This window comes from Scleropages formosus, chromosome 17, assembly GCF_900964775.1.
Source record: "Scleropages formosus chromosome 17, fSclFor1.1, whole genome shotgun sequence".
NCBI classification, from domain to species: Eukaryota; Metazoa; Chordata; class Actinopteri; order Osteoglossiformes; family Osteoglossidae; genus Scleropages; species Scleropages formosus.
In genome coordinates, this window is record NC_041822.1 from 2,247,876 (window position 1) to 2,275,404 (window position 27,529).

Below are 27,529 nucleotides of genomic sequence, written 5' to 3' on the forward strand. Positions count from 1 at the left end.
AATAAACATATTTTCCAAGAACCACAGAGTATAAATTAAGTAATTTTTGGAAAATAAATAATTAGTTTGATAAGCCCCATATAAACAGGGCCTCCAAGAAAGACCTCTGAAGCACTAAATTCTGCTTACTGCTATCTCAAAATAAATGCTTTCATTATAATGAAATGTAAAAAACATCAGACAACACGAAGCTGATAGTAAGTAAATATGTACAAAATCTGAACAATATCATTAAAATAACTGAAGACATCTGTGTGATGCATCTGCGACGCATAAGGTCATAACAAGCCTGGGAGGGTAAGGACAAAAAACAAAACTGTTAACAATTGTTAACAAATATCTAGCATGGACAGCATGAAGAGGTTCTCCTGGCAAACTTTTGTTTATTTTTAATTCCACAACTTCATACTATTTTGGTCTCTTTAGCACCACTGCAAGACATAAATTTTCCAGCATTTCAAAAGCTGGTAATCCCAATGTTTCATTCTGATCTCCCACAAATAAATTAAAGATTGTGCACAGTGGTCATAATAAGATTGGATTAATCACTGAATGAACGGCAATTTAAATGTGCATATTTCAAAGAATTTTATGCTCTAAAGTGCAGCAACCTCCACATTTAGCATATGACTACATATAACTTGCATAGCAAGTGCTCATACTATAACAAATTTAGAAGCACAGATGGAACATAATTTTTAGCAATATTATATAATTTACATTTCGTATAGTTTTCAGGCATCAATAAAGTCACAATTATTAAAAAGTTCTAAATGTGGCACAAAATTTGGTAGTAAAAGTTTTAAGACACAAATCGTACAGTTTTGGCCAAACTGGGACCCAGATGTTCTACCTTGTTATCATGCAGTTCATTTGACCTGTGAATTAACACAGTGTAAGATAATAAATACAAAAAGAAATGGTCAGAGTTTGTGAACATGCCTAATGATATACTCCGAAAAGCAAAATTATACACTATAACGTTTTTGTTGATCCGTTGTTTTGTAAACACAAAAATTAATGGGTCAAAAAGTGAGATTATCAGATAATCACTGTGGCTCATTTTGGATTTTGTTATATTTATATTTGTTCTTGCAACTTTGGATATATTTGTACAGAAATTTTAATTCTCAGGTTTCACATGACTGACAACAGTGAACTTTTGGAAAAGTAATAAAACAATTGCTGTAGTTGTAAGCCCTGTTTCCATGGCTGAAATGTAACTGGTTCTGCTTGCATGGTGTGTGTAAATGGTGACATCGTGAATATGGAGCTGCAGTGAAAATAATCAAAGTAAACAAAGCAGAATTCATTCAATATGCTGAATGTGATTATGACTTAATGCCGTTCATCTTTGCAAATCACCCTACAGGACTGTAATAGTTCAGTGCCAAAAAAGTGGAAGCATATCAGAGTCTGAAGAGTAAATAATCTGCATTTTCAGAATGGTAATATGGACGAGAGAGGATCTGGCTGCAGCTTTAACAGTGAAAAGATACATTTTTTGAACGTCCATTTCTCTCAGTTACGTTATTGGATTGTGTGCTGGAAAGCAAGTCACACATGCTTTTAGAAAGATGTTGCATGTAAAAAGCATCTGAAATGTTCAAAGTGCTATTAAGTTCATAGTCCCATCACTACTCTAAAACTTAATAATGGAATGTGTGGAGTTTTCCTTTGCAAAACACTGAAAAGTACAGTATAAAATCACATCAGTATGTCTGCCTGTGTGTTGCATACAAACTTCTAAAGTACATGTGGCAAAACATTGTTGTTTCACAAACATGGGAAGAATTTCAGTTAATATTTTAGAATTCTTTACACATACAGAACCTGAAATAACAATGAGTGAAGTAACAATAATCATATTATTGTTGTCTAGTTTATTTATAATCTTTCTTCTTAAAATGAGCAATCAGAATGTTTTGTGTCTGGTTATAGACAAAAAAACAGTTAACATGAAGTATCATTTCATTGCTCAATGTTTGGAGATCCTCTTAATTCATTTATAGTTTTTACTTGTAACGTTGCATGCAAAAAATGATCATATTAGATCACTTTTTTTTTACACAATTATAGTGCTTCCTTCTAAAAATACACTAATATTTAACTTGGTGTAACACACATTTGAAACAGAATTTTAAATTCATCACAATCTTTCTTAAATCCAAAATTTTGTTAGACTTGCAAAGCATAACTCAAATTCCCTTACATTTAAAATAGAATTTTTAATCCCTGTCTTTTCATCGGAACTAATAAGCACTTTGCATATGAAATATTCACACGCATGTAGGCTTACTGTTTGTCTAACTAAATGCTTTGAGTTTAACATACAAACATTGATTTCTCCTATTCGACATTCAAAGTTAAACAGTAAAGTGATTAAATAAGAAACAATTAGAAAATCTCTTTTTAAAAAGAGAAGAGAATGGCAGACTGTGTTCAATAGCTACGGATTTTTTTTCAGTTTTGAAAACTTTTCTCTAGAATATAATTGTTATGTCTTCACAATACTGCAACTACTTTACAAGCCATCTCTTTTCATCATGTAAGTGAACATGAATAAGTGACATATTTGGCATAAATATTGGATTTGAACATTGTAATTGCCATTTTATTTTTAAATGATCAACATCCGTCGACATTCCTCCATTCAATAAATGCTGCAGTTTATCATCAGCCAAATCCTGTGTTTCTTGTGAAACTCTATTCCAATTAATTCAATCTAAAGAGTGTTATCAACACCATGCAAAAAAGTAGGTTCACAGCACTGAGTGCAGTGTTGTATGTATTGAACACAGCCTTGCTTTTGCTGCAAGGGGACACTGGGCAATTTCTCTGACACAGATGCTTTGTTTGAAGAACTAAGCCTGGTTCAGCTCTGCAAAAGGCATAAAAGACAAGAAGTCCAGTCAATTCTGCTGAAGATCCAAATGTTTATGTTAATGATATATTAAAGTAGCATATTTGGAATTTTAAGTATTCATGGAATTTCCCATATGATCAACCAGTTTGTTTTTACACAAAGACTTTCTAGAGAAAAAACCCCAGGACAAGGAAATGGTTGAATACTTTCATGAGTGCTCTGGTTAAACTATCCAAAAAAAAAACACAAGTGTCTATGGTACGCAACATATTTAACATACATATGACAGATGAAATAAGATGATGTTCTTGAAGGGACGTAATTCACTCAATCAGCAGTGATGCTTATTTTGTTTCACCTAAATATCTTTTTTGGCTTGGTGTCTGCCCTGTCACCAGATGATATGTATCTTACACATTGCAGTTTACAGCAGTGGAGTAAACAAACTTTGGACAGTCCACAGACAATCTAATTGCTTCATTGATGTAAAAGGCTGTTGCCTGAACAGAACGGGGTACAGGTGGAACTATGATTTTCCTTGGAGGACTAATGGAATGACCCACTACGTGTAATTCTGTCTGCTGTCAAAGCTACGGAAGGCAGAGGGCTTAGTCATCTTCCTCGTGGTGAGGCTGTCTGTCTTGCTGTCTGGCTTTGTCGTAGACTTGCTCCTTTGAAAAGGGTTCCGAGAGTATCGCTGTCTGTCCATCTTCTCACTGAAGGAGAAAGTCTTATGGGCATGGGCGTTGGCTGTGTGTGAATCCTCAGACGAGCAACTGTTGGTTCGTTCCAGGCGGGAGAGTGGGGTACAGAAGGGGCCCGTGGCACCTGGCCCCCCTTGGTATGCCAGTGTGGGGCCTGTGGTGGCTCTGCGGGCCTCGGACAGTGCCTCGGGCTCCTCGGGGTCGGATTCGGCATGGCTGAGCTCAGCTTCACGTTCGGGATGCGAGGTGCCTAGGTCCTGGGGCTTGTCGAAGAAGCAGGAGCTAGGTGACTCCGAGCGCTCGGGTGGGGCATGTGGGGCCGAGACACAGCGGGTGTCAATGCAGTCGGTGATGCTTGTGTACTCAGCTGCCTTCACCTGCACCCCCAGGCCACCGTAGTAGCCACGTGGTGTGAACATCAGGCTGTGAGACTTCACCAGAGGTGGGTCCTCCAGGAAGAATGGCCCACCAGCAGATAGGTAGCGACTGCTCTTGGAACGCTCCAGGGGCACAGGTGGCTCCAGGTCCCAGGGTGTCAAGGTGTCGGGCAGCAGGTGGCTGGAGCACAGTGACAGGTCAACAGCGGCACTGTCCTCAAACACAGCCGTGCCTTCAGAGAGCCTGTCGCCTCCAGCTCCTGCTCCTGCTCCGATCCCAGCCCCAGTGTAGGAGTCTCCACCATGCATGGCCTCTAAAATGTCCGAGTGCAGGGAGCAGTCCCGCTGAAAAGGAATCATCCGCAGTGAGTCAGGTTCAGCTACAGGCGGGTGTGCCTCCTCGGATGCCGACACATAGATATCGATGCAGGAAGAGGGCCGGTGCTGGTGGCAAACAGAGAGTGTGTTCAGGGGGATGGGCTTGTGGTCCTTTGGAGTGGCAGAGGCCATTGACTGTGAGCTGTTGGCACGGTGCAGGCTCAGGGACCGTTCTTTGAAAAAGCCTTCGATCCTGTCTGTCCCTCCCCTCTCCCGTGACCCCCCCACATAGAAAGAGTGGCTCCTGGCTCGGGGGGCCAGGATGGTAGGTGAGGTGGGAGAAATGGACTCTTCTCCGCCTTGCTCCAGAGCCTCCTGGATGCGGTATGCATTACCCTCCTGGCTGTTGAAGCTGCTCTGTCGCAAGATGTACGCGGTGTCTGTGCAGTCGGAGGACGTGCGGGACCGGACCTTGCTGACCTCAGCCCGTTCCACCCCCGCCACTCGCTCCAAGGCCATAGTCATGCGCCCGATGAGCTCCTCCATCTGTGCCAGACGGATGTCCACAGTCTGCAGGGAGGCCTTCATGAAGTGCTCCCGCTCGTTTACCTCCTCCAGACGCATGGCCATGTTCTCCACCCTAAGAGGAAGAACCAGAGAAAGGGGCTGAGAAAGGGGACAGAAAATGTAATGGGAAGAGAAACACAAAGAGTTTCTGTGCTCTTCATGGTGTGATCTAGTACTCCTGTTTTTTTCATTGACAAAAATTTTCCTATGCTGTCATAATGCAATAAAAATTGTTGTAAAACCAACAAACCTCTTAATCTCACATCTGTAACAAAGAATCACTTTTTTTTGTACTAGAAGTATCTCAACAAACAGTGTTTTTGTTTCACAGAATGTGTATGTTTACCTGACACTTTTTTCCAAAGGGTCTTACGGGGTGAAGTTACTTACAAATTATTTACCCACTTACACAGCTGGGTAATTCTACCAGAGAAATTTAGGGTAAACAGGTTGCTCAAGGTTACCACAGGCAGTGGTAGGAATCAAACCTGCAACCTTTGGATCCAAACCACCACGCCACCGTCTACCTTACTGTTTAAGGGTACATCTCTTTAAATACAGGCCTGGAAAGCTGTTAAACTATCGACTTGTCTAACTTGCCCAACCTCTCAGATGTTACTCTGATCCTTTCATCGTTGGAAGAGTTGAAGCGGTCATCCTTTTCCCTGAAGTACTCTTCAATGCACTGCTCTTCAAAGTCATGCACCTTCTTCAGCTCATCTTCTGTGATGAAAAGCTCTGTGAAATGGGAAAAAAATATGACATTTCAAATGGACTCATAGGAAAATTACAGTGATTTTCTCTGTCAGTTGCAGAGCTTGTCAAAGTCTGTTGTAAATTCATCGGGTTTTATTGAAGAGTTAATTTATCACGTTTTTCTCAAACATAGAGTTAGACCTCATCAGCCTGTGGGCACTCACTCAGCCCATAGTCATGTTCGTCGTCATCATGCTTTCGCCAGCGACAGCACAGGTGCTTCAGGAGCATGGTCATGTGGCTGAAGATAATAAGTGGCGGGGGCAACACGGGCCTCTCGTGGAATGTCATGATCAGCTGGTATCGCTGAAACTTCCACACTTGGTTTGAGATGGATTTCACTTCAAAAAATGTATTACTGCAAGAAAAAAGAAACAATGAAAGCCACAAAAAATAACATGTGACGTGGGCCCACACAACAGTGGACTATGATCTACACATTCAAGAGGTCTGTCAACAAACAAAATATCTTCTGACCCCCTGAGGAAAGCGTCCCAACAATTTCGGAGATAATAATCATATCAAATGCGCTTTGACAGTTCCAATAAGACTGGTTGGTTAGTAAAGCAGGGGACACTTTTTGAACCAGGTAAATTACCAGGTAATTAAGATGATGGGACTGAAGGTTGTGTATAGAAAGAATGCACTAAACTCCATGTAATACATGTCTAGCTGTGAATCTGAAGAGATAGGCTGGATGCAGGGAAGGGGAACCAGCTGGTGTGACCATCACTCTTTTTACTTCACCTGAGACTGTTTCCTGTTGAAATAGCAGGTCTCCTGTCTATGCTACCTAAGGCACCAACATATTGTCACACAGTGTGCTCTGGGCTCAGATAGGATGAAGGACAATGTTCATTGCAAATGCTTATTAGAACACAGTGAGAGATATTTGCACAAACACAAGGAAATAATGGCCTCAATCCAGGGACCCCTTATCCTCAAGGACCTGCACCTCAAACCAGCATACTTAGTACCCCCAGGCTGTCCTTTCTCTTTCATGCCCCAACACACTCACCCCCTTATAGGCCCCGTGAGGCCCTACAGCGGTTGAACACAATTCCATTTTACCCACAATTCAACTATTTATAATGAACCCATTTTCCTGCTCAAACTCCTAGTAACGTGGGTCGTTACAATATCATTTAGGGGCCATAAAAGGACAGTGCAGTGGACACACTGGGGACTCACAGAGAAACAGTCTAGTATCCTGAACAATTCACACTCCCGCCAATTAAAACAACCTATTGTGTGGGTCTATTAAAGTACATTGGTATACCATAACTTACAGAATTGGAGCAGAATTACAAATCACACCCAGATAGACAGAAACAGATTCCAGCTTACTTGAATACGGCTATCAAGAGGTTCACCAAAAGGATGTTGGCGACTAACAGGTAGCAGGCCATGATGGCAGGCACAATCCAGGCCCCAGTCTTGCATGGCGGGAGGGCTATGATGGCACCATCTTCGGCTGTGGTGTTCTGCCCACATGGAGCTATTCACCAAACGGGAACAAAGGATCTCTGCTTTTTAATTTTATAAATCGCACTACCCAGGCATACATGTTATGCTTCTAAAATGGAAAAAAGCATATGCATTGAAATGAAAATAAAATGTTCATAAAAACATATCTGTATAAATAACTTGCATCCCCAATATATTTAAACAGAAGTTTAAAATATATTGTAAGTGTATGCACGCAAAAAGGAACCTTGTTAAATATGTTGGATATCAAATGAAAAAAAAAATGTATTGAGAACACATCATTCGTTTTTTCCATCTGGAATGGTTCAGTTGCTGTGGTTTGCAAAGAGACAACATTCCAGTATCACTGATTTTGGGGATAAACACTTGGGAAATCTTTCTGCAGCGAAACACACAGGGAAGCCCAAAGGGAGAGAACTGAAACAACAAGTATTACTGTTGGCAATGTCCTGCCTTTTAAATGAACATGATTAGTCCAGAAACTCTGACAACTGAACCAGGTGAAAAAACTCTTATGATGAGGGGACACTGAGGTACACTGGGACTTATCATTCCCATTACCCCATCTCCCCATGCTGCTGTTGATGGGGTAGTCCTGGTAAAAAGGTAAGGATTTTTTCACATGCTCTGACTTAAATGTCTTGGGTGACAGTGATGGCGATGGTTTGATGCTGAGTTTCTATGACTTTTTCCAGTATTTTTGGGGAGAAACGTAACATGGAGCAAAGCAGGAATGTCCAGCCAACACGAAGATTGGCTCTCACACTTCCTTTGAGGCTTTACTTTGTAACGTAAAGTCTGTCATTGATCACAAAATTAAATGTCGTGCAGGGCACTGAACTCTCTAATGATTTGCACATGAATGCTGGGGATGAAATGGCAGTGGAATGATGCAGTTTAATAATTGCTGTGCTGTATGGACCATTGTTACGCCATGTTCCTTGAGTTCGAAAGTTATTTTCAACCAGCCAGAGTTTTTCATTCAGCCTGTGCTGTAGCTTCCTACTATTCATATCTGAAACAAAGAATGACAGTATTATTTCAGTTCTCTTTTTGGGCTACCTTTTCCTAAACACACTCACCGTCACACACATGTGCAAAGCACACACAGTACACACATACAAGTTGAAGTGATCTAGCAATAGCTACTTTTAGACACATACACATACATTATGTTAATTGGTTTAAAGGTCTATTATCCATGGAAGTACAAATTGTTTTCTTTTGAAAAGAAAATTATAATTGCAGTTTGACAGGTTCATCTCATTGTCAGGTATACTGATGGAGCACCTGTAGTGTGTTTCAGAAGAATGTAGGCAAGCCTGAGTTGTGACTGTCTTTATTAAACAAACTGCCCGAGGAGGATTCTACTTCAGTTGAGACAAACATGTAAGCCAACTTTGCTCTTTAGTGTAACTTCATGGCGGGCAGCTTACGGTCAATCTGGTCAGCAAACACCTCTCCGTAGATCATCCAGTAGGGCATGAAGAAGATGTTGCGTGCCAGCATCCATGATGGGTCCTCATTGGGATTCAGAATGGCTTGTCGTGCCACACCAAAGCTCATTAGTACTACCAGCATTATGATGACAAAGTACATCATGTCAATCATCTGTGGACAGAGATCCAGACCAGGGGTGAGATAGAGACAATAAAACAATGAAATAACTGCTGAACAACAAACTGAATGCACATCACATCATCTGCAACCTCTTGTCCCATACGGGGTTGCAGGGAGCCAGAGCCTAACCTGGCAACACAAGGTGTAAGGCCGGAGGGGGAGGGGACACACCCAGGATGGGACGCCAGTCCGTCACAAGGCACCCCAAGCGGGACTTGAACCCCAGACCCACCGGAGAGCAGGACCCCCAAACTGAATGCATTAATTGATAATTTAGCATCATCAACTACCGAGTTTCAAAGGAATTTCTATTACAGTATGAAGTTGTGAGAAAAGTTGTGTAATTGGCCTCCAATGTCTAAAACCAGTCCATACAGTGATCCGGTCAACCAAGTCGAAAAGTAATGATTCATTTGGATGGTGAGATGAGAGACAAATCAAGCTGCAGTGTGTTTGTAGAAAAACTGCATGGATTTGGCTGCATACCTGTAGAAACTTTAAAATTACAATACTGCTCACTTGCACACACCTTATACAGGCTGAATAAGACTCAGAGTTGTGTTTATCACTCACCATCTTGCCTATCATCATGACGTAAGGTCCCAGATACTTGTTGACTCCAAAGATATCCAGCAGGCGGATATACCAGTAGATGATGTTGACACAGTAGATGACCCTGCCATAGCTCATGAATGGCGGGTCCTGGAGGCGCAGAACCATGCCCACAGAGAAGATGAGGATGGCCATGAGGTCAGTGATGTTCCAATACTCCTGCAGCCACACCTTCACCTTCTGCAGCAGCTTGTCAGGCTCTGACATCAGGATCTGAGGTCAAAAAAACAGGCATCAAAATAAGGACGTACCTGGTAACAGTCCGAGCTGGTTGTGAGACACAGCAGTGAAGATCACTACTTGCTAAATGTGTTTCTAATTTTGTATTTGTAATTGCACTTCATTAACCTTATAGTATTTCCATGATCACTTGTATGCATTTCAATGTTAAATCTTAGGATATCTATCCATAATCATTAATAATATAACCATGCTGGTCTGAAGTAAGTCAAGGGGAGCCCATAAAGTGGAATATACCTTTTAAAGGACTTCAATAAAGGTGATTTTACCAGTGAAAACCAAACAGAATTATTTTCACAATGCAGAAACAAAGAAAAAACAAAAAGGACACCGACGTAGGCAAAGAGAGATTATTCAAATTCGGGCCAAGTAACCATGGTAACTGTGGAGACACCAAACCACTTGATTTTATACAAACTTTCTGATCAAGGTTAACTCATATCTAATGAAAATCTTCAACCACAGACAGAAAATTCCCCAGACATGACTACTGGCATATATCTCTTTTATTCTCAACACGTCCTCAGTAAAAATATTCTGTTTTTCTCAGAGTGTAAACAAACAAATCTCTACAAGTTTCTAAACTTGCAAAGCCACAAACCACTCCTTATAGTTTCATTTACGCCGATCAGCCACAACATTAAAATCACTGAGAGGTGAAGTGAATAACACTGATTATTTCGTTCCAATGGCACCTGTCAAGTAGTGGGATATATTAGGCAGCAAGTGAACAGTCAGTTGTTGAAGTTGATGTGTTGGAAGCAGGAGAAATGGGCAAGCGTAAGGATCTGAGCCACCTTGATAAGGGCCAAATTGTGATGGCTAGACGACTGGGTCAGAGCATCTCCAAAACAACAGGTCTTGTGGGGTGTTCCTGGTATACAGTGGTTATACCTACCAAAAGTGGTCCAAGGAAGGACAACTGCTGAACCGGTGACAGGGTCATGGGCGCCCAAGACTCACTGATGCTCGTGGGGAGTGAAGGCTAGCCCATCTTGTCTGATCCCACAGAAGAGCTACTGTAGCACAAATTGCTGAAAACCTTAATGTTGCTCATGGTAGAAAGGTGTCAGAACACACAGTACATCGCAGCTTGCTGCGTAGCCGCAGAGTTCCACCGCAAAAAGCGTCTACAATAGGCACGTGTGTGTCAGAACTGGATCATGGAGCAATTGAAGAAGGTGGCCTGGTCTGATGAATCATGTTTTCTTTTAGATCATATGGATGACTGGGTGCGTGTGTGCTGTTTACCTGGGGAAGAGATGGCAGCAGGATACACTATGGGAAGAAGGCATTGTAATGCTCTGGCCAGTGTTCTGTGGATGTTACCTTGACACATACCACCTACCTAAAGATTGCTGCAGACCATGTACACCCTTTCATGGTAACGGTATTCCCTGATGGTAGTGGCCCTGCAACACTGCAAAAATTGCTTAGGAATGGTTTGAGGAACATGACAAAGAGTTCAAGGTGTTGGCTTGGCCTCCAACTTCCCCAGATCTCAATCTGATCGAGCATCTGTGGTCAGAAGTCTTGTAGAGTACATGCCTCGAGGGGTCAGAGCAGTTTTGGTGACACGAGGGGGACCTACACAATAGTAGGCAGGTGGTTTTAATGTTTTGGCTGATCAGTGTATGTTGTGTAGGCAGTTAGAAATATTAGACAAAAACTATTGTATTTTTCACTGAATCTTATTAACAAAATTACTATATTATTATGAAAACTGAGAATTTAGATTTCTCTTATGCTTTTCTCCAAAGCAACCTATAATGTTAACGTACCTACAAATATTTATCTTTTTATATTGCTTGGGAACTTTTATGGGAGCAATTCAGGATAAGTAACCTTGCTCAGGTGTTCAGCAGCAGGAACCTGTGTCCTGGGAGGCCAAATGTGGCAGTGCTAACAACAATACTGTCTCTAGCTTTTAAGACATTCAGGCTTTATATGCATATATGAACTATATGGGGGGTGTGGTGGCGCAGTGGGTTGGACCACAGTCCTGCTCTCCAGTGGGTCTAGGGATTCGAGTCCCGCTTGGGGTGCCTTGCGATGGACTGGTGTCCCGTCCTGGGTGTGTCCCCTCCCCCTTCAGCCTTACGCCCTGAGTTGCTAGGTTAGGCTCCGGTTCCCTGCGACCTCGTATGGGACAAGCGGTTCCGAAAGTGTGTGTGTGTGTGTGTGTGAAGTATATGCTGCACTGCTGTGAGATATGTATGTCAGAGGGAGAAAGAAAAGCAGAATTTTGCCAAGTTAGGAAAATAAAGCTAGAAGTGAACCTCAAGTTTATAGAATGGAGAGGGCCTAATTATACCTGCAGGGGGCAGTATAAGCCTATTCAAAGGAGACTGGGGCTTGCAATGTTGCAACAAACTAATAAACATATACAGAGTTGAGACAATATAACAAAAGAAATTGCATTCATCTTAAAGTAACCAGTTGAAAAGATTATACAGTCCTTGAGGACGATCAGTCCTTTGCGTGGATCTGTGGGCAACCTACCTCTCTCATTTTCTCGATGCCGTTGGTGAAGATGTATGCAATGACGATCCACTCCTGTGGTGAGGGCCACAAGTCCATCTTGACCAGCACGATGTAATTGAAAAGCATGAGGTATCCGACATAGGCCATCTGGAGAGCACAGGCAGACAACGGTAGAGCGCATCTTTAACCCAGGTCTTATTAACACCTGTTGAGGCTCTCAGGAGGTCCACGGTGACAGTGTGAGGTGTCAGTGGGCTCCATCGTGACACAGAAAACACATTCCATCTGTCACTCCACACTCAACATAGATGCCGCTCAGGCTAAAAAAATCAATTCAAGCTTCTGAGCACTGCTGAACCTCTCCGCACAGGATTTAATATTTCCTGCATTAGTACACCCTCAGAGAGCTTCGAGAAGAAGAATCAGAACAATTCTGCATATGGAGAAGATTGATTTTAATATCAAGCTCTGTCCCGCTATACCTCAGATTGTTGTGTGGTATTATATCTTTTGTTCACCATAGGCAGTAATCTATCAGATTCAGTAAACAGCAAACATTTTTAGTTGTGAAATTCAGTCCCTGGTCTTGGGTGGGTCAGTGTATGTTGCGTTCATTCATTTTTTGATTCAAAATTGAAAAACAAAATGCGAATTATGATGCCTCCATTCATTTTTTGATTGAACACTGAAATGCAGAAAAATTAGAAAAATGGCTTTTTCATTGTTTCTGAGCACACAAACAAAAATAAAAGGACTTGTTTATTAATTTTCTCTTTTTGTTTAATCATACAAAGTGTATAAATCAAAATCTCACAACACCAAAAATGATGAATGCCCTAAAGTGCACAATATTTCCAATCTAACAAGTAGCCTAACCTAGAACTAGAACCTAGAACTTCATGGTGCTTTTAACACCTACGCTTAATTAGTAATAAGATCCTTAAGAAGTATCCTGCCAATTTTTCAGTGGACATGGCATCTTCCCTTACTGTCACTGTCTTGCTGCTTATGAAAACCACCTAGTGATCTATATTAACTTATAGTTCAATCACTCGGAGCGAAGCCAGTGTGTTCGATGAAGCTACTGATGGATTATGCATGGTTTCGATAAGTTTACCCCTGGGTTGTTCAAAAATACCACAAAACGAAATAACTCATAGTGAAAAAATAAGATGGTAAGAAACAATAAATGAGGCAGATTTTAAATATTTTACATTCTGAGCAAAAAATGGTTTTTAAACATAGTTAATTCATAATTTGTTTTTAATTTTTAAAACAAAAAACGAATGAAGGGATCATAATTCGCATTTTGTTTCTCAATTTCGAATCAAAAAACTAATGAGTGCAATATACACGGTGACAGACCTGGGTGGCTCCTATGAGACCTGTAGATGTAGATTAAGGACAGCACAAACTGAGTTTCATACAAAAAGCAAAAATTACTTTATATCTAGCCTTGGACCGCTATCAAAATACACAGTAACTCAGAAAGTTGAAATTTATTTTTATAAGTACCTGTGAAAAAAATCCTACTCTAAAGCGTGTGTGATTCTTTCACACAGCTTAGAGAAAAACAAAAATCAAGTGTGACAAAACTGGGCCGATATTTTCCTTAAATAACTCATAACTCAAGGTGTAGAAGAGAATGACTCACAGTGTGGAACCAAAACTTGACGATTGGCGCATTGTAAAACTCATAGATCTTTCGTCCAAACGGTATAAACCTATGTCTGTTTTGGACTTCTTCCACGTCCTTCTTATGGGATGTTTCTGATGTTACTTTCCCCAACATAGCCTGGAAACAACACAGGGGAAGTCAAACAGAGGGGGGAAAAAAGGGTGAGAAAAGATTACGAAAATTAGTTTTGTCCCGAAACACAGATATTACACAATGCTACCAGAGAGAGGGATGTGAACTGATCTGGGTTCAGTTTACCCGAGACCACAGACAACTCTGACAGACTCGACGCTGCATTCATTCTCATGTCAGGCATAAAGCAAGATCTTGCTGAAAATGTGCTCTCACACTGTTGAACGTCAAGGGCCGAGAAGCCAAACGCCACACAGTCCGATTCACAGTGCAATGCAGTGAACACACATCCTAAAGAAACCATGAGTGGAGCAACAGATCTTGCTGGTGGATATAACAACTCACTCGGGAGAAATAATCTCATTGTATTGCAGTGACCATCTTTGCTTTGCTTTGATCGTGGTGCCGCTGAAAACAGTATGGTTTTGAACAATACATTAGTGTTGTCCACCTGTACCTCCATGCCTCTCTTTCACCTCCAGAAAGTAAATTTCATACGGAACTTAGTTATAAAAATGCAATATTAAAAACAACACATCAGGTGTATTATGTCACGTACACCACTGAAAACAAAATGAATCATACAGTACCTTCCTTTGGCAAACATAATTTTACCTGGTTGACAGCCCTGTTTGGAGGGGCAGACAACACTGTAATTCTATAGATATGATCTCCTTTGTAAATGTCCAGTACAAGAGAAGCTAAAGTTATATTACATTTACATTTATTTAGCAGATGCTTTTATCCAAAGTGTGTTGGACCGGGTCCTCCTCTCTGGTGGGTCTGGGGTTCGAGTCCTGCTTGGGGTGCCTTGCGGCGGACTGGCGTCCCGTCCTGGGTGTGTCCCCTCCCCCTCCGGCCTTACGCCCTGAGTTGCCGGGTTAGGGTCCGGCTCCCCGCGACCCCGTATGGGACAAGCGGTTCAGAAAATGTGTGTGTGTGTGACATCCAATGAACTCTATGTAGTGTTATCAACCCACACACCTTATTCACCAAGGTGACTTACACTGCTAGATACACTACTTACACTGGGTCACTCATCTATACATCAGTGCAACACGCTCTCTCTGTCACTCACACACTATGGGGGAACCTGAACAGTATGTGTTTGGACCGTGGGAGGAAACCAGAGCATCCAGAGGAAACCCACACAAACATGGGGAGAACATGCAAACTCCACACAGACTGAGTGGGGATCAAATCCATGCCCTCGCAACACCCAGACACTGTGAGACAGCAGTGCTACTCGCTGTGCCAGTGTGCCGCCTCAAATGTATATCCCAAATCCTGTTACAATTTAGTCCTTTTTGAAAGAACTGAATGTCCTGAATGAAAGGATAATGTTATACAGCCATGTGCAGAGAGCAGGTCTGATTCTTGTCTGTATTAAAACTTGTTTGACACAAATCTTGTGTCTCCAGCAGCATGCCTGGGGGTGTCTCATATTTGTCTTATCTTGGAAGCTCACAAGCCAGTAGAGCCACCAGTCATTCAGGGTTCCAGGAAAATCAATTATGCAACAGCTTGTTCAATCAAACTTGAGATCAACACAAAGATTTAATTTATTTGATTTGAAGCAACAGATTATGAAGACCTTTTTCAAAAAGCACATAAGCAAAGCAGAGGAGCAATACAATTTCTCCTTGGTGTGAAGTTATACAGATCTGTGCAAGATTAATGTTTTTGTGTGGGTTGTGCAGGAAGATGCAGAGACCTGGGTCTGAGAAGCTCTGACAAATGCATGAGTTTGATTTGACCTGGGATGATGGATGCTTGTTTCTGGTTTTTGTTGCATAGATGGAAGCATTTCTCTGGAAATGAACAGAAGTGCACTGTATGCATATCCACTCGTATACAATACCGTACCTCTGTTGAAACGGATCAGGCTAGAACTTATCAAAAGGAAGAGAGACAACAGACGAAACAAAACTACAGCAAATTGTACAAAGGCATTGCCGTTCCATTCTGATGTTCTGTTGCGGGCGGGGTGCTGCTCTCATCAATAAAGCTGTCTCTCTTGAAGATTCAAAGTTCTCTTCTCACCCGAGAAATGCAGAAGTGTAGCAGTACTTAGTGCAGGTGAAAGGGAAAATTACACTGTACCACGAACACGTGTTTGTGAAACCTGAGGGGGGCGTCACGGTGTTTTAGTGGACCTGGACTGTACATGTAAAGCAGGGTTAACGAGGAACTTCAGCTGGATGGTTGGACCTGGAGCCTGAACGGGAAGGGTTGTGGTGGAAGAAAAGACTTGACAGCAAAGTACAGGGCAGACGGACATAAGGGATTGGGTCACTTTGACAGTCTGTCATAGGGAGGAGGAGGATTGGGTTGCATTGTTCGGAATGAACTGGGTTGATATATGATCCTGCAGGGGCCATGGCACAAGGAGGGGGAGGGGGCTGATGTGGGTGCTCTCACCACAGAGTTGTACTGCGTCCCACAGTAGGACCTTACTGTGAACTCCATGTCCTCCTCCTCTTTCTCCTTGACCGGTTTCTCGGGCTCCTCTACGTCCTTCTCCTGAAGGTAGGTCTCCTGATCCTGGGGCATGTAGGACAGCTCATCCTTGTTCTTAAATTCCAGACTCAGGATGGATGGTGGTAGAAGCAAGCCCAGTATCACCTGTGCAGGTAATGTAACATGAGGAAAACAAAAGCGGGAGTAAGTTGTGTAGCTGTTAGAACTGTGGTCTTCCACTTGAAGGAGCCAGGACTGAATCGCACTTCCTAAAGGGGTAAATCATTATAAGTAGTTTAACAATGCAGGATGGTTTGAAGGAAAGTATCTGCTAAATTATTAAATGTAAGATGAAAGTGTCATGCAAAATCTGTGAAGCAGCCATGTTACTGACAGTATAATTATAAACGTGGTTTTTCAAGAAAAAAATGTACATGTGTTACTAATCGAAAAGTGTAATGATTTAGGGGAAAAGAGCTCATTCTAATTTTTCCAAAAATTTGATTTATGTTCCCTCTTTGAAAGCCTCTACAGTATTTTCATACTCAGTTAATGATGTCTGAATGAATCCACCATAAGAGGCAATTAAAAACGGATTAGTTAAGACAATTGAACTGTGGCGTGAAACAGGAATGATAATGGTTATTGCCACATTGATAAAAAGCTTGCCATCTGACAACTGCTGAGATACCTTAATAAAAAGCATAGCTTTAATGGTTACAAAATCAGAATGAAAGCAAAAGTATTTCAAATAATGTCTAAGGAATTTTTAATTCTGGGGTTCCAAGCTTTTTAGCTTCAGCTCCAGGTTTAATTTCCTTACAGCAAAAGGAAATCATCCACCTGGAAGCATCCTGGGAAGGGAAACGTTGGACTGTTGAATGTTGCACTGCACTAAACAGTGAACCAGTGATGACTATTTTTCAAAAGACATCTTGTTTTGTAAAATCCCAGTGCTGAATGAAGTTCTGAAGCTAACAGAGGGACTTGGTGTTAGATCAGTTGATTTATGGCTGAAGAGTGAAGCACAGTGTGTTTGTTAAAGGGAGCTATGGCCTCTGAAAATCAATATTTTTTTGTATAGAAAGCAGCAGATGGATGGAAAAAGTGAACATGCTAGTTGGTCAAGGACTGAAACCAAAATGTATTTTGTGTCCAGAAAAATACATTTCTGAGCTCTTTCTTACTGAAAGTCAGAGCAACACAGTACCATTTTTTCTTAGCGCTGATGGTTCCCTGTTATGGTCATACCTTTATTCATTTAACTGACCCTTCTTTCCAAAGCAACCTACAATTATTTACCCATTTATACAGCTAGAGCAATTTAAGGTAAGTACCTTGCTCAAGGGTACTACAGCTGGAGGTGGAGATTGAACCTGTGCCCGTTGGGTTCAAAGGCAGTAACTGTAACCATTATGCTAGCAGCTGGTAAAAGACAGGGTTAGGGTAGGTGCCATGATGTGAAAGTTTACGCTTTAGAAATCACCAAGGTGGAGGAGGGTATGCAGTTTACCATTGCTTTCTTATATGCACACTTTTGGATTGTGGGAGGAAACCTACAGAAACACTGGGAGAGCATACAAACTCTACAGAGGTGGTTTCAATCCCAGACCCAAAACCACACAGGACAAGAGCTGTAACGGACCCTTGCTACCTGCCGTACCACGAATGCGTACCTATTAGGGCTAAGAGGTTGTAAATTTGAATGTTTGGAAGGAAGTCTGATTGAAGATACGCTCATTAAAAAGAGACTCTATTAGGGATTTCAACATAGTGCAGAAAAACATCACCAATTTACTGCTCTGTTACTTCACAGTGAGACTGAAATACAGATGCTCATTCTGATAAACCCATCGTAAGTAGAAAAGTCGTAAGTCGAAAAAGAATACAGTATCGCACCTACCGAACATCATAGCCTAGCCCAGCCTACCTAAAATGTGCTCAGAACACTTACCAAAGCCAACAGCTGGGCAAAGTTAAGCAAGAGACACACATGAGCATTTAGTAGACATGATGGGATGCAAAATACAAAATAAAAAAATGCTTTCAACACTGTATTGGTTGTTTACACTTGCGGTTGTTTACACTCGTTGACATGATCACTACAGAGACTGCGAGTGTGGTTGAGTGGATGATGAGGCTCGCTGCCACCGCCCAGCATCGGGGTAGAGTATTGTACTGCATGTCGCAAGTGTGGAAACAGATCGAAATTCGAAGTACGAATTCTACTGAATGCATATCGCTATTGAACTATTGTAACTTTGAAAAATCATGTCGAAACATCATAAGTAGAGGAGCATCTGTAAACTTTAAAAAAATTGTTCCAGAAGTTAGGCATTGAATTAAATAATTTAAGGCCACTGATACTACACAGCTGTTGGCTTAACACCTCTGGAACCTGTCTTAGCTTTGTGTCTGTTGGTATGAAATGCTCAAAGTGTAACACACTTCATGCCTAAACTCTTTTTTGTGGATATAGCAGCTTTCCATAGGTCAGGCTCTTTGTCACCTTTCTGTTTTCCACCTTCTTCAGAGGCGTGCTGGAATCCTGCAGGCCATATAGACTGGCTTAGCTTTTCACTTTTGTGTAAACAGCATAGCAGGGTTCTTCCTCCAACAAGTCCTGACTCTTCTCTGCACACCAGATTCCCCTCAAGTCATGAAGGAGGAATTTGAAAAAGGAACCGACTCACTCAGGGTTTGTCTTAGTCAGTGTGCCCTCACTCACCAAGCCTCCTCAAAACCAACCAGTCAGCTCTCACAAGTGCCCTCATTCTCTCCTATGTATATTGCCCCCAGAAAATTCATCAATCTCTGTAAATTTACATTTATTTATGTAGCAGACACTTTTCTTCAAAGTGACTTCCAATAAACTCTATGTAGTGTTATCAGCCCACACATCTTATTCACCAAGGTAACTTACACTGCTAGATACACTGGGTCACTCATCCACACCTCAGTGGAACACACACACACAATGGGGGAACCTGAACAGCATGTCTTTGGACCTTGGGAGCAAACCCACACAGACAGAACATGTAAACTCCACACAGACTGAGTGGGGATCAAACCCACAACCTCTCACACCACCCAGGTGCTATGAGACAGCAGCACTGTGCCACCGTGAACAAACTCTGCACCTCTATCCACCACCATTCTTTGTCCACATATTGATTAATGCTATACTGAGCACTAATTTTGTGGACTTTTGTGACATTTATATTACTATACTACTACTATACTACTTTCTAATTTCTAATTTCTGAACACCCTGAATGTAATTTTTCAATTTCAGAGTAGAGCAGTTTTTTTTCCACTTTAGTTTGGTCCCTCTGTACAGCATGCATCATTGGAAACAACAGTCTCATTACAGTCAGAATCAAAAAGCAAAAAGTGTGAAAGTGCTTTCATTCTATGTGCTTCTACAGATCATATCTGGTGCTCCTGATTAGAGCTGTTGCCTTGCACCTTCCAGCTGCTAAACTGAACAAATGATTGTAAGTAGCTTAGCCTACAAGCCTGTAAGTTGCTTTGGACAAAGGTTTCAGTTCACTGACTGTCAAAGTGGTCTTTCATTTGTTTTATATGACTGTTTGATCAGTCTAATTGACAATATCAAATTTTATTCCCACAAGAAATTGAATTAATCCAAAAAGATACACAGATGCTCCTCTGCTTACGATGGTTTGACTTATGATTTTTCAAAGTTATGATAGCAATACACCTTCGGTAGAATCCATACTTTGAGTTTTGAATTTCAATCTGTTCCCGCGGTTGCGATATGTGGTACGATACTCTGTCCCGATGCCGGGCTATGGCAGCGAGCCGCAGCATCCACTCAACCATGCTCACAGCCTCTGTAGTGATCACGCCAACAAGTCTAAACAACCGATACTGTGTTTAAAGCATTTTTTTTTTTGTTTTGTGTTTTTACATCCCATCATGTCTACTAAACACCCATCTGTGTCTCCTGCTTAAATTTGCCCAGCTGTAGGTTATGGTAAGTGTTCTGAGCATGTTTGAAGTAGGCTGGACTAAGCTACTATGTTCAGCAGGTGCAGTACTTTTTCGGCTTACGATTTTCACCTCGTACGATGGGTTTATCGGAATGTAAGTTGAGGAGAATCTGTTTTGATGTATTTTCTCCATGAGTTCAAACTGTACTAAAGATTGATAGTGTTTCAGCACTTTAAAAATCCTAATCTGAATCAAAACAACTTGATCCCTGACTTGTTTTTTGACCCCAAATACTTTTTTTTTTTTACTTTGACTTTACTAGTTGAAGAATACTTTACTTTAGAATTAAAACAATGGTTTCACTTGAGAATTGTTTTGGACTCCTCACCTCTGATGGATTTCTACAGAACCCTAATGATGCATATTTTGTAATAACAATGTATGTTCATATTCCTTTTTCATGGTTTAATTCATGTGGGATCATGCGATATTTTTTATTAGTTTTTGATAGAGAGCTGTGTTCCAGGGAATTAGGGCTCCACATGAATCATTATGTGATTTTTAATAATTACATTTGACTTACTATTTGTAAGCATATTACTTGCTCTGGGTTATATTTTTCAGCACTGTTAGCCTGGGTAGCTTTATCCAGCTGTGCACTGATCACACACAACATCTCCCACAGCTGCCTGCTCCATGCCCACTCGTCACAGCAACCCGTGAAACTGATAGGCCTATTTGCTGTTGGAAAAGGTCATCTCGGTAGGTGCTGAGAAATTCACCAATTATTTCAGATCATGCTATGGCACATTTTCTACATACTGTGAGATGAACAGTTTACCTGAAGTTTAGGACTTAACACACCCTGGGTGATTGTTCTGCTGGTGCTGATGTTCAACCTCACAGCAGTAGCTATGAATATGCGATGGCGGGATAGCTGTCACCTTGAGCCCAGAGTTTTTGCGCATGCGCAGGCGTCCCATCCACATGTCGGTTAGCAGCATTTGACTGCAGGTGTGAGCAATGAAGTCTCGGTGCTTGGCAGCAACAGCCAGCTGCAGGCATGTGGCATTGCTCCAGTTCTTCAGCTCGTAGGTGAGCAGCTTCATGGCCATCTGCTCATCTTGCTTGTAGGACTGGTCCAGCAGCTCGACCGCCAGCTGGCCAAACTCTCTGAGGAAACACATTTACACCGTGATAACAAGCACAAATACACACACACACACACACACACACACACACACACACACAAATTGGGTTAAACTGCATAGAGGAATGAGGATGAACTCTAAATCAATATAGCAACATAGTGAAAAGAATGCATATGCATTTACAGATTATAAATTTTTTTCAATGTTTTACATGTACTACAACACACATTGACATTGTTTGTGGAGCACAGACTCCCAATTAAACTTAAATGGCCATGATTTCAACACAGTAAAATTACACATATTTTGATGTCAGTTTTTGTACACGAGTGTAAAATTTCCACAGAGAAATATTATAGCAGAATATTTGGAAATCCAAGCAAACATGGGAGGAATCCATGAGTGAGGGAGAGAAGCATTCAATAGGACCAGTCGGGATCTTCACGCTATCAGTTTTCTGCATGTCAAGACCATTTTGGTCTTTAAGTTGTGAGCAGGTGTAGGATAGAAGCACCTGGAGTTGTGGTTGAGCTCCTGTGAGATGTCGTCCACCATGTCATTCTCGGAGGCCTCATGCGCCATAGCCTTGCACAGCTTGCAGGCCACCAGTGCTTTGGCCATGGCCTCCTCACCATGCTGCCAGAAGAAGAGTGCCATCTTCTGTCGCTTCAACAGAACTGCCCACACCATTAACTCATGGAACGGAAAGGGAAAATGGTTGATCTCAGGATCATCTAGATCAATGTCCACTTCCTCTTCCCTCTTCCTGGTGGTCTTTTGCCTGCCTCTCCTGATTGGCATATCGTCCTACGACCGGATAGAGCAGATCAGAGCAGAATCGTCAGTTCCCATTCATTCGTAGGAATTGCTGTCTGGCTTCATGATAGTACATTTAAAAATGTTAGAGAAGAGTATAAAATATACTGAGCTGATTATTACTATACATTAATAACACAGTATCAGTCATTTACAGAAATCCAGCTGATCCTATTATCTATGAAATTTTATTAAGAAGAGCTTTACGACAAAGTTTAGGGAAATATGACAGGAGATTTGCTATCACAATGATTGTTAGAAGATATCAGAAATACATGTTGCAGATTCTGATTCTGAGAGCAGAATAATGACAATTTGCAGAGCTTATAAGGTTAATTTCACCTGGATCCATAAAAAATGAAGAATAAAGGCAACTATAGTATATGGCATACTGACAGTTCTCAGTTCTGTGTAGTTACAGTACTACTGTCCATTTGAATACCAAACACCATTTGAATGGGGTTTCGCAGAAATTTATTCATATGGAATAAATTTAATTTCTGAAAATTTAATTCCACCTAGTGTCATTTTTCAAAGGATTCAGAGGGAAGTGCTATGTCATTCATTCGTACTCAAGATTATTAAAGCTCAATAGAACTATTGAACATTGAGAAATATGAGAAATAAAAAAATAGTTAAAATTTCAATGTAAATCATATGACTGCAAAACAAATTAAAAATCTATTTTTAATATAAGTAAGTGTTTTAAATTTTAGTTCAATTAATAAATGATACTGCACATGTAATATACTCTTACTCAAACATCAGAGACAACTTCTCTCAAAAGCTTTTTCATATTATTATGGCCATTTACAAAAAACATTTCCTGGCTTAGATACTATAATACTCAGCAGTGAAAGCTGGTGTCAGGTTAATTTAATCATTACCTACCTCCATTCCCAAGAGCTTTAATGCTTTTGGCTAGAAAATGAAAAAGTACAATCAGAAAAAAAAGATCCACAGTGTATTGCACATTCAGAAATTAGTGCCTCGAAGCTACAATTACAGTCATTTTACATGATAACAAACACCCTTTATCTGTTTAAGGGGAACAAAGTGTGTGCTGTTGAACCAAAGCGCTCCATTACTCCATTATTCCCATAAACAGGTAATGGTTTAACTTGGGAAATTAAATAAGGGGATGCTCCTGGAATTCTTGCAAGCTTCCTTAAATCCAAATCTACTCAAAGGCTTGTTCCTGCCAGCAATGGTGTGTGTCAAAATCAAAGTCTGGTTTTAATCACATTAATTGCCATCATTTGCCTGAATTATGTCATATCCGGTAGCATCTCCCTATCTAGTACATGAAGGAAATGCCATTGAGGATCCAGCTTTTCTGAGCTGAAACAGGACACACAAGGTTCTCACAAAAAATCAGTTATTGCTCTCATGAGTCCAAGCCCACTTGTGTGCTCCAGTGCAGTAGCACTGTGGCAGTGAAATAGTCACTGCACTGCTGAACAGCAATAGTAAACCATCTGTGTCCTGAAACATGTGTTTCTCTTATCTTTTAATTTTACTCCTGACCATTATATTCAGTGTAAGCTAATTAGCATTTGTCTGAAAAAGAATAAAGACCTTTTAAGTTCCAAATCAAAGAATACTGGCAACGACCCAAAGTATAATTTACATCTTTGGGAAGTGTAAAATGTACAGCATGGGGATGATTTTTAAAGTTCTGGCCAATACATTGGAAGAATAATTATTAGAATCAGCTAGGGATCTGTTTCCCAAAACCATCATGACATTAAAATGATCATAATTTCTTTTACTTTCTACTGAATTACAATCAAGACAGTGCTGCAGTGCTTTGGAAAAATGGACCTCAAGTCAATGAGGACAATTATTAAAGTCATGCTAGTTTAACTGTCCCTGAATATATAACTGGAAACCTTTCCTACTAAACATCCATAGACACATGCAATGTGTTTATAGTGATAATTATTGTGACTCATTAAATCAGATCATTATTATCAAACAATAATTATCATAATGAAGCAATTATTTCATATAAATCCCACCAATTAGAAGCAACCCACAACTATCCTTCAAACATAGAAAAAAGAAAGCATAACCCACTCACTCTCTTGGGGCCGAAGAGATTGTGATAAAGAGTTCGAAACCTTTTCCTGGTGTAATTGCAGCGGTAGGCTCCTCCCATCAAGTACTCAATCACCAGGCCGATGTCAATCAAACTGATCCGATAGTCTGGCGGGAGGTTGCCCTGGAAACCAAGAGTTCATTCAAAGATGCTGGACCCTCACAAGGGAAAAGTCCAAAGATGAAAAAAATCAAACAAATGGTAAAGCTAATCTGAAAGGAAATGTTATTAGCTGATTCACCTTGAAATAGATCCAACTGAACCCTGGATATTCTTGCTTGGAAAGAACACACAAGGTCAGTGAGAAACAACACATGGTGTGGTAAAAGGAAGGTGCTGAAATCCCTCTAAGATCCCCTGTTTAAGACAGGTGTCAAACATGACTGTTACTAGAGAAATCCTGTGGCCTTATCACTCTACGTAAACAAATGCCCTCCCTTATAGTTCAGGTTGTCCTTGTCAGGATTTCAGCGCTTAAAAGTCAGCAGCCGAGAAGCATACAGGTGTAAAAGATTGATGGATTTTTTCTAACTTAAAACAGTACCTCAATGGTAAACAGCCTTGGCAAAAACAACAAAAAACAAAGAATAAAGAGGTAGACAGCAGAAATGACATGTGATGCCATCAGTGACAATTTCATTTTTCACTAGAATGCTTGTTGTGCCTTTATATGAGTAGAAATAAAAATGCTTTGTTGTGTTGCATCAGTAAAATGTCTTCAGTTAATTTTACCTCACATTAATTCTTGCATGAAGCAGAAGCTTGAAACAAATTGCTGTAATATGCTGACAGTCCCAGCTTTAGCAACTAATTGTACTGGTTTGAAGTATCTACTAAAAGCAGGAATCAATATTTCAGAGATCTTCCTTCCTGGTGGCAAATTATGGAAGTTTTATAATATATAAATTTATACATCATAAATTCGCAAAAAAATAATGTTCCCTTTCAGGGTGAAAATAAGTGCCAGGGTCAGTTTTAATGCTTAACATGTTTTTTTTTTTTTTGTCACCGTTGCATGCTAATAATTGACACAGAAATATTAAACCACCTACTCCACATGACAACTGTAGGTTAACGTAAATTTTTTTACTTTAGATTTGGGCCCTTGTGTGTGGGTCCCTTCTGAACTCTTACTCGCTCAGCCTTGTTTGGGGCTGTGATTACTTTGTTCCATTTCAGTTGTGCCCAATTAAATATGAATTAAGAATTCCAATTTCTAGTACATGCTGGTATATTGATTAAACCAAATTAGTATTAAACAAAGAAAAACTATATTAAAGCTTAAAACGCATGTTTTCCACCATAAAAGGAACATTAATATTCCTTATTAAAATTAATCAGTGGCTGTTTAATCATTCCCAACCCTTGAACAACTCAGCACTGAAAGACTGATGGAAGGAACACTTTTGCAAGACAGATGCACATACCATCAGTCAGAATCCTAAATAAAGGTGAGTAATTAAGAGCTCAGCTGGAATGATAAACAAACATACGCTCCGGCATGTCAGGACCAAGGTTACCTATCCTGATGTAAAAATAGATGTGGCTGAGAGCTTGGAAAAAAGATCAGAAAATGCTGCTTTGAACATCACATTTTTATGCCACAGCTCAAGACATAGTCATGAACCCAAGGCACTACCAACATACCAGTGAATGAGCAGAAAACACCCCTACAGAGTACACACACATAAACCACAGGTAAAGCAAGCAGCTGTACAAGGCAAAAAATGGCAACTCTACAGCAATCTGTAACTCCCACACACAAGTGCAAGGACACAAAAAAAAAAATAAAACAGCATGTCAAAACAAACATCACTGGAGTATAACTCCGAATGTGACATGTGAGAATCGTGATGATGGTGGGGGGTGAGGGGAACCAGGCAGGTTCTGAATCCTCCAATAAGGTGGGACTTGTATGTACTCAGATAATTTATACACTGCTTTCACTGATCTCATCAGGTATGCCGGAAAGGCACTGAATTTCTTTACTTGCCACATAGTGAATAACTTGGTGCACCTTGTTAGACAGGTGTAGACAGGTATTCACATCATTATATACACTTCCAGTATATAAGCATTTCTACATATGAAAGTGCAGAAAAAGTCAGTGAGGTAACAGGATTTAAGAAAAAGATGGTCATGGAGGTCACCATGCTGGGTTTTGAGGTCATGCTCATGTAAGCTCATGAGATATTCCCCTATTTAATGGAAAGAAAAAATGATCTCAGTGCCAAGTAAAAGTATGGATATAACACATGGGATATGAGTTTTCCAGCAGTTTTAGCAACGACCTGAACAACAGTTACATTCAAAGGCAGTCACACCTATAACATCGCAAAAATTTCCCACACTAAAGCAGCAAAAGAAAAACTAAGCAACGCTAAAAGCACAAACGCACAATACAAACGGGAAAATAACAATACCTTTTTGACATCTCTGACCAGATGGTACAATGTGTTTGAAGGTCCATGTCTCTGATGAAGAGAAAAAAAATAAAAATGAACACAGGACTTAAAAACAAGTCTCATCTGAAATAAATCATCATATGTGATTCTCACAGCCCATAAAACTGTTCTAGCGCTGTACATCCAGAAAACATTGCAAGTCAGAGAAATTTTATATATGATAATTAATTGTCGCATGGAATAATTATGCAAAGAAACATAAATTTTAGATTCAGGGCAAGTGTTAAATATGTGATTTGGAATGTAATGAGGTCTGAAAATGTTGTGCTTGTAGACATCACCCTTAACTGTCACTATCAACCTGGAAGAGGGAGAAATAACCTGGTTTAGTTTACACTTTTAAATAGCTCTGCATTTTCATTTGCTAAAAGGGTTAAAGATCTGGTTTTATATTCTTGGCAATTACTAAGTCATTCATTTCTTGTCAGCATTGCATAGCAGTTATGCTAAGTTCTGCCTTTATGAAAATATTTCCAATCAACCAATTAACAAGTTACCGATATTGCAATAAGGCTATTTACAGGTGAACAGAACACACACACACACACACACACACACACACACACACACACACACACACACACACACACACACAGAGTCTCAAACCACTTGTCCCAAGTGGGGTCACAGTGAACCGGAGCCAAACCCAGCAACACAGGGTGCAAGGCTGGAGGGGACATACCCTGGACAGGACACCAGTCTGTCGCAAGGCACCCCAAGCAGGACTCGAACCTCAA

General features: G+C 40.7%; 1 protein-coding gene across 4 annotated transcripts in view; it reads right to left on the reverse strand.

Annotated features, from left to right (window-relative positions):
• Window positions 1-2,087: 2,087 nt before the first annotated feature.
• trpm3 (transient receptor potential cation channel, subfamily M, member 3) overlaps window positions 2,088-27,529 on the reverse strand; it is a 163,420-nt gene continuing 137,978 nt past the window's right edge. For 2 of the 4 annotated variants that reach the window (XM_018760069.1, XM_018760071.1), the window contains exons 12-26: window positions 26,751-26,801; window positions 24,569-24,604; window positions 24,310-24,450; window positions 23,118-23,147; window positions 21,925-22,217; window positions 21,204-21,432; window positions 16,264-16,467; window positions 13,687-13,827; window positions 12,051-12,179; window positions 9,270-9,521; window positions 8,513-8,687; window positions 6,936-7,086; window positions 5,753-5,946; window positions 5,438-5,570; window positions 2,088-4,905 (exon numbers count right to left, since the gene is read on the reverse strand). In XM_018760069.1, coding sequence (XP_018615585.1) covers window positions 3,429-4,905; window positions 5,438-5,570; window positions 5,753-5,946; window positions 6,936-7,086; window positions 8,513-8,687; window positions 9,270-9,521; window positions 12,051-12,179; window positions 13,687-13,827; window positions 16,264-16,467; window positions 21,204-21,432; window positions 21,925-22,217; window positions 23,118-23,147; window positions 24,310-24,450; window positions 24,569-24,604; window positions 26,751-26,801 — 3,636 coding nt within the window. In that variant the 3' untranslated portion in view covers window positions 2,088-3,428. The remainder of the gene's footprint in view (window positions 4,906-5,437; window positions 5,571-5,752; window positions 5,947-6,935; window positions 7,087-8,512; window positions 8,688-9,269; window positions 9,522-12,050; window positions 12,180-13,686; window positions 13,828-16,263; window positions 16,468-21,203; window positions 21,433-21,924; window positions 22,218-23,117; window positions 23,148-24,309; window positions 24,451-24,568; window positions 24,605-26,750; window positions 26,802-27,529) is intronic. The other 2 variants (XM_018760070.1, XM_018760072.1) reach the window with 1 other exon arrangement.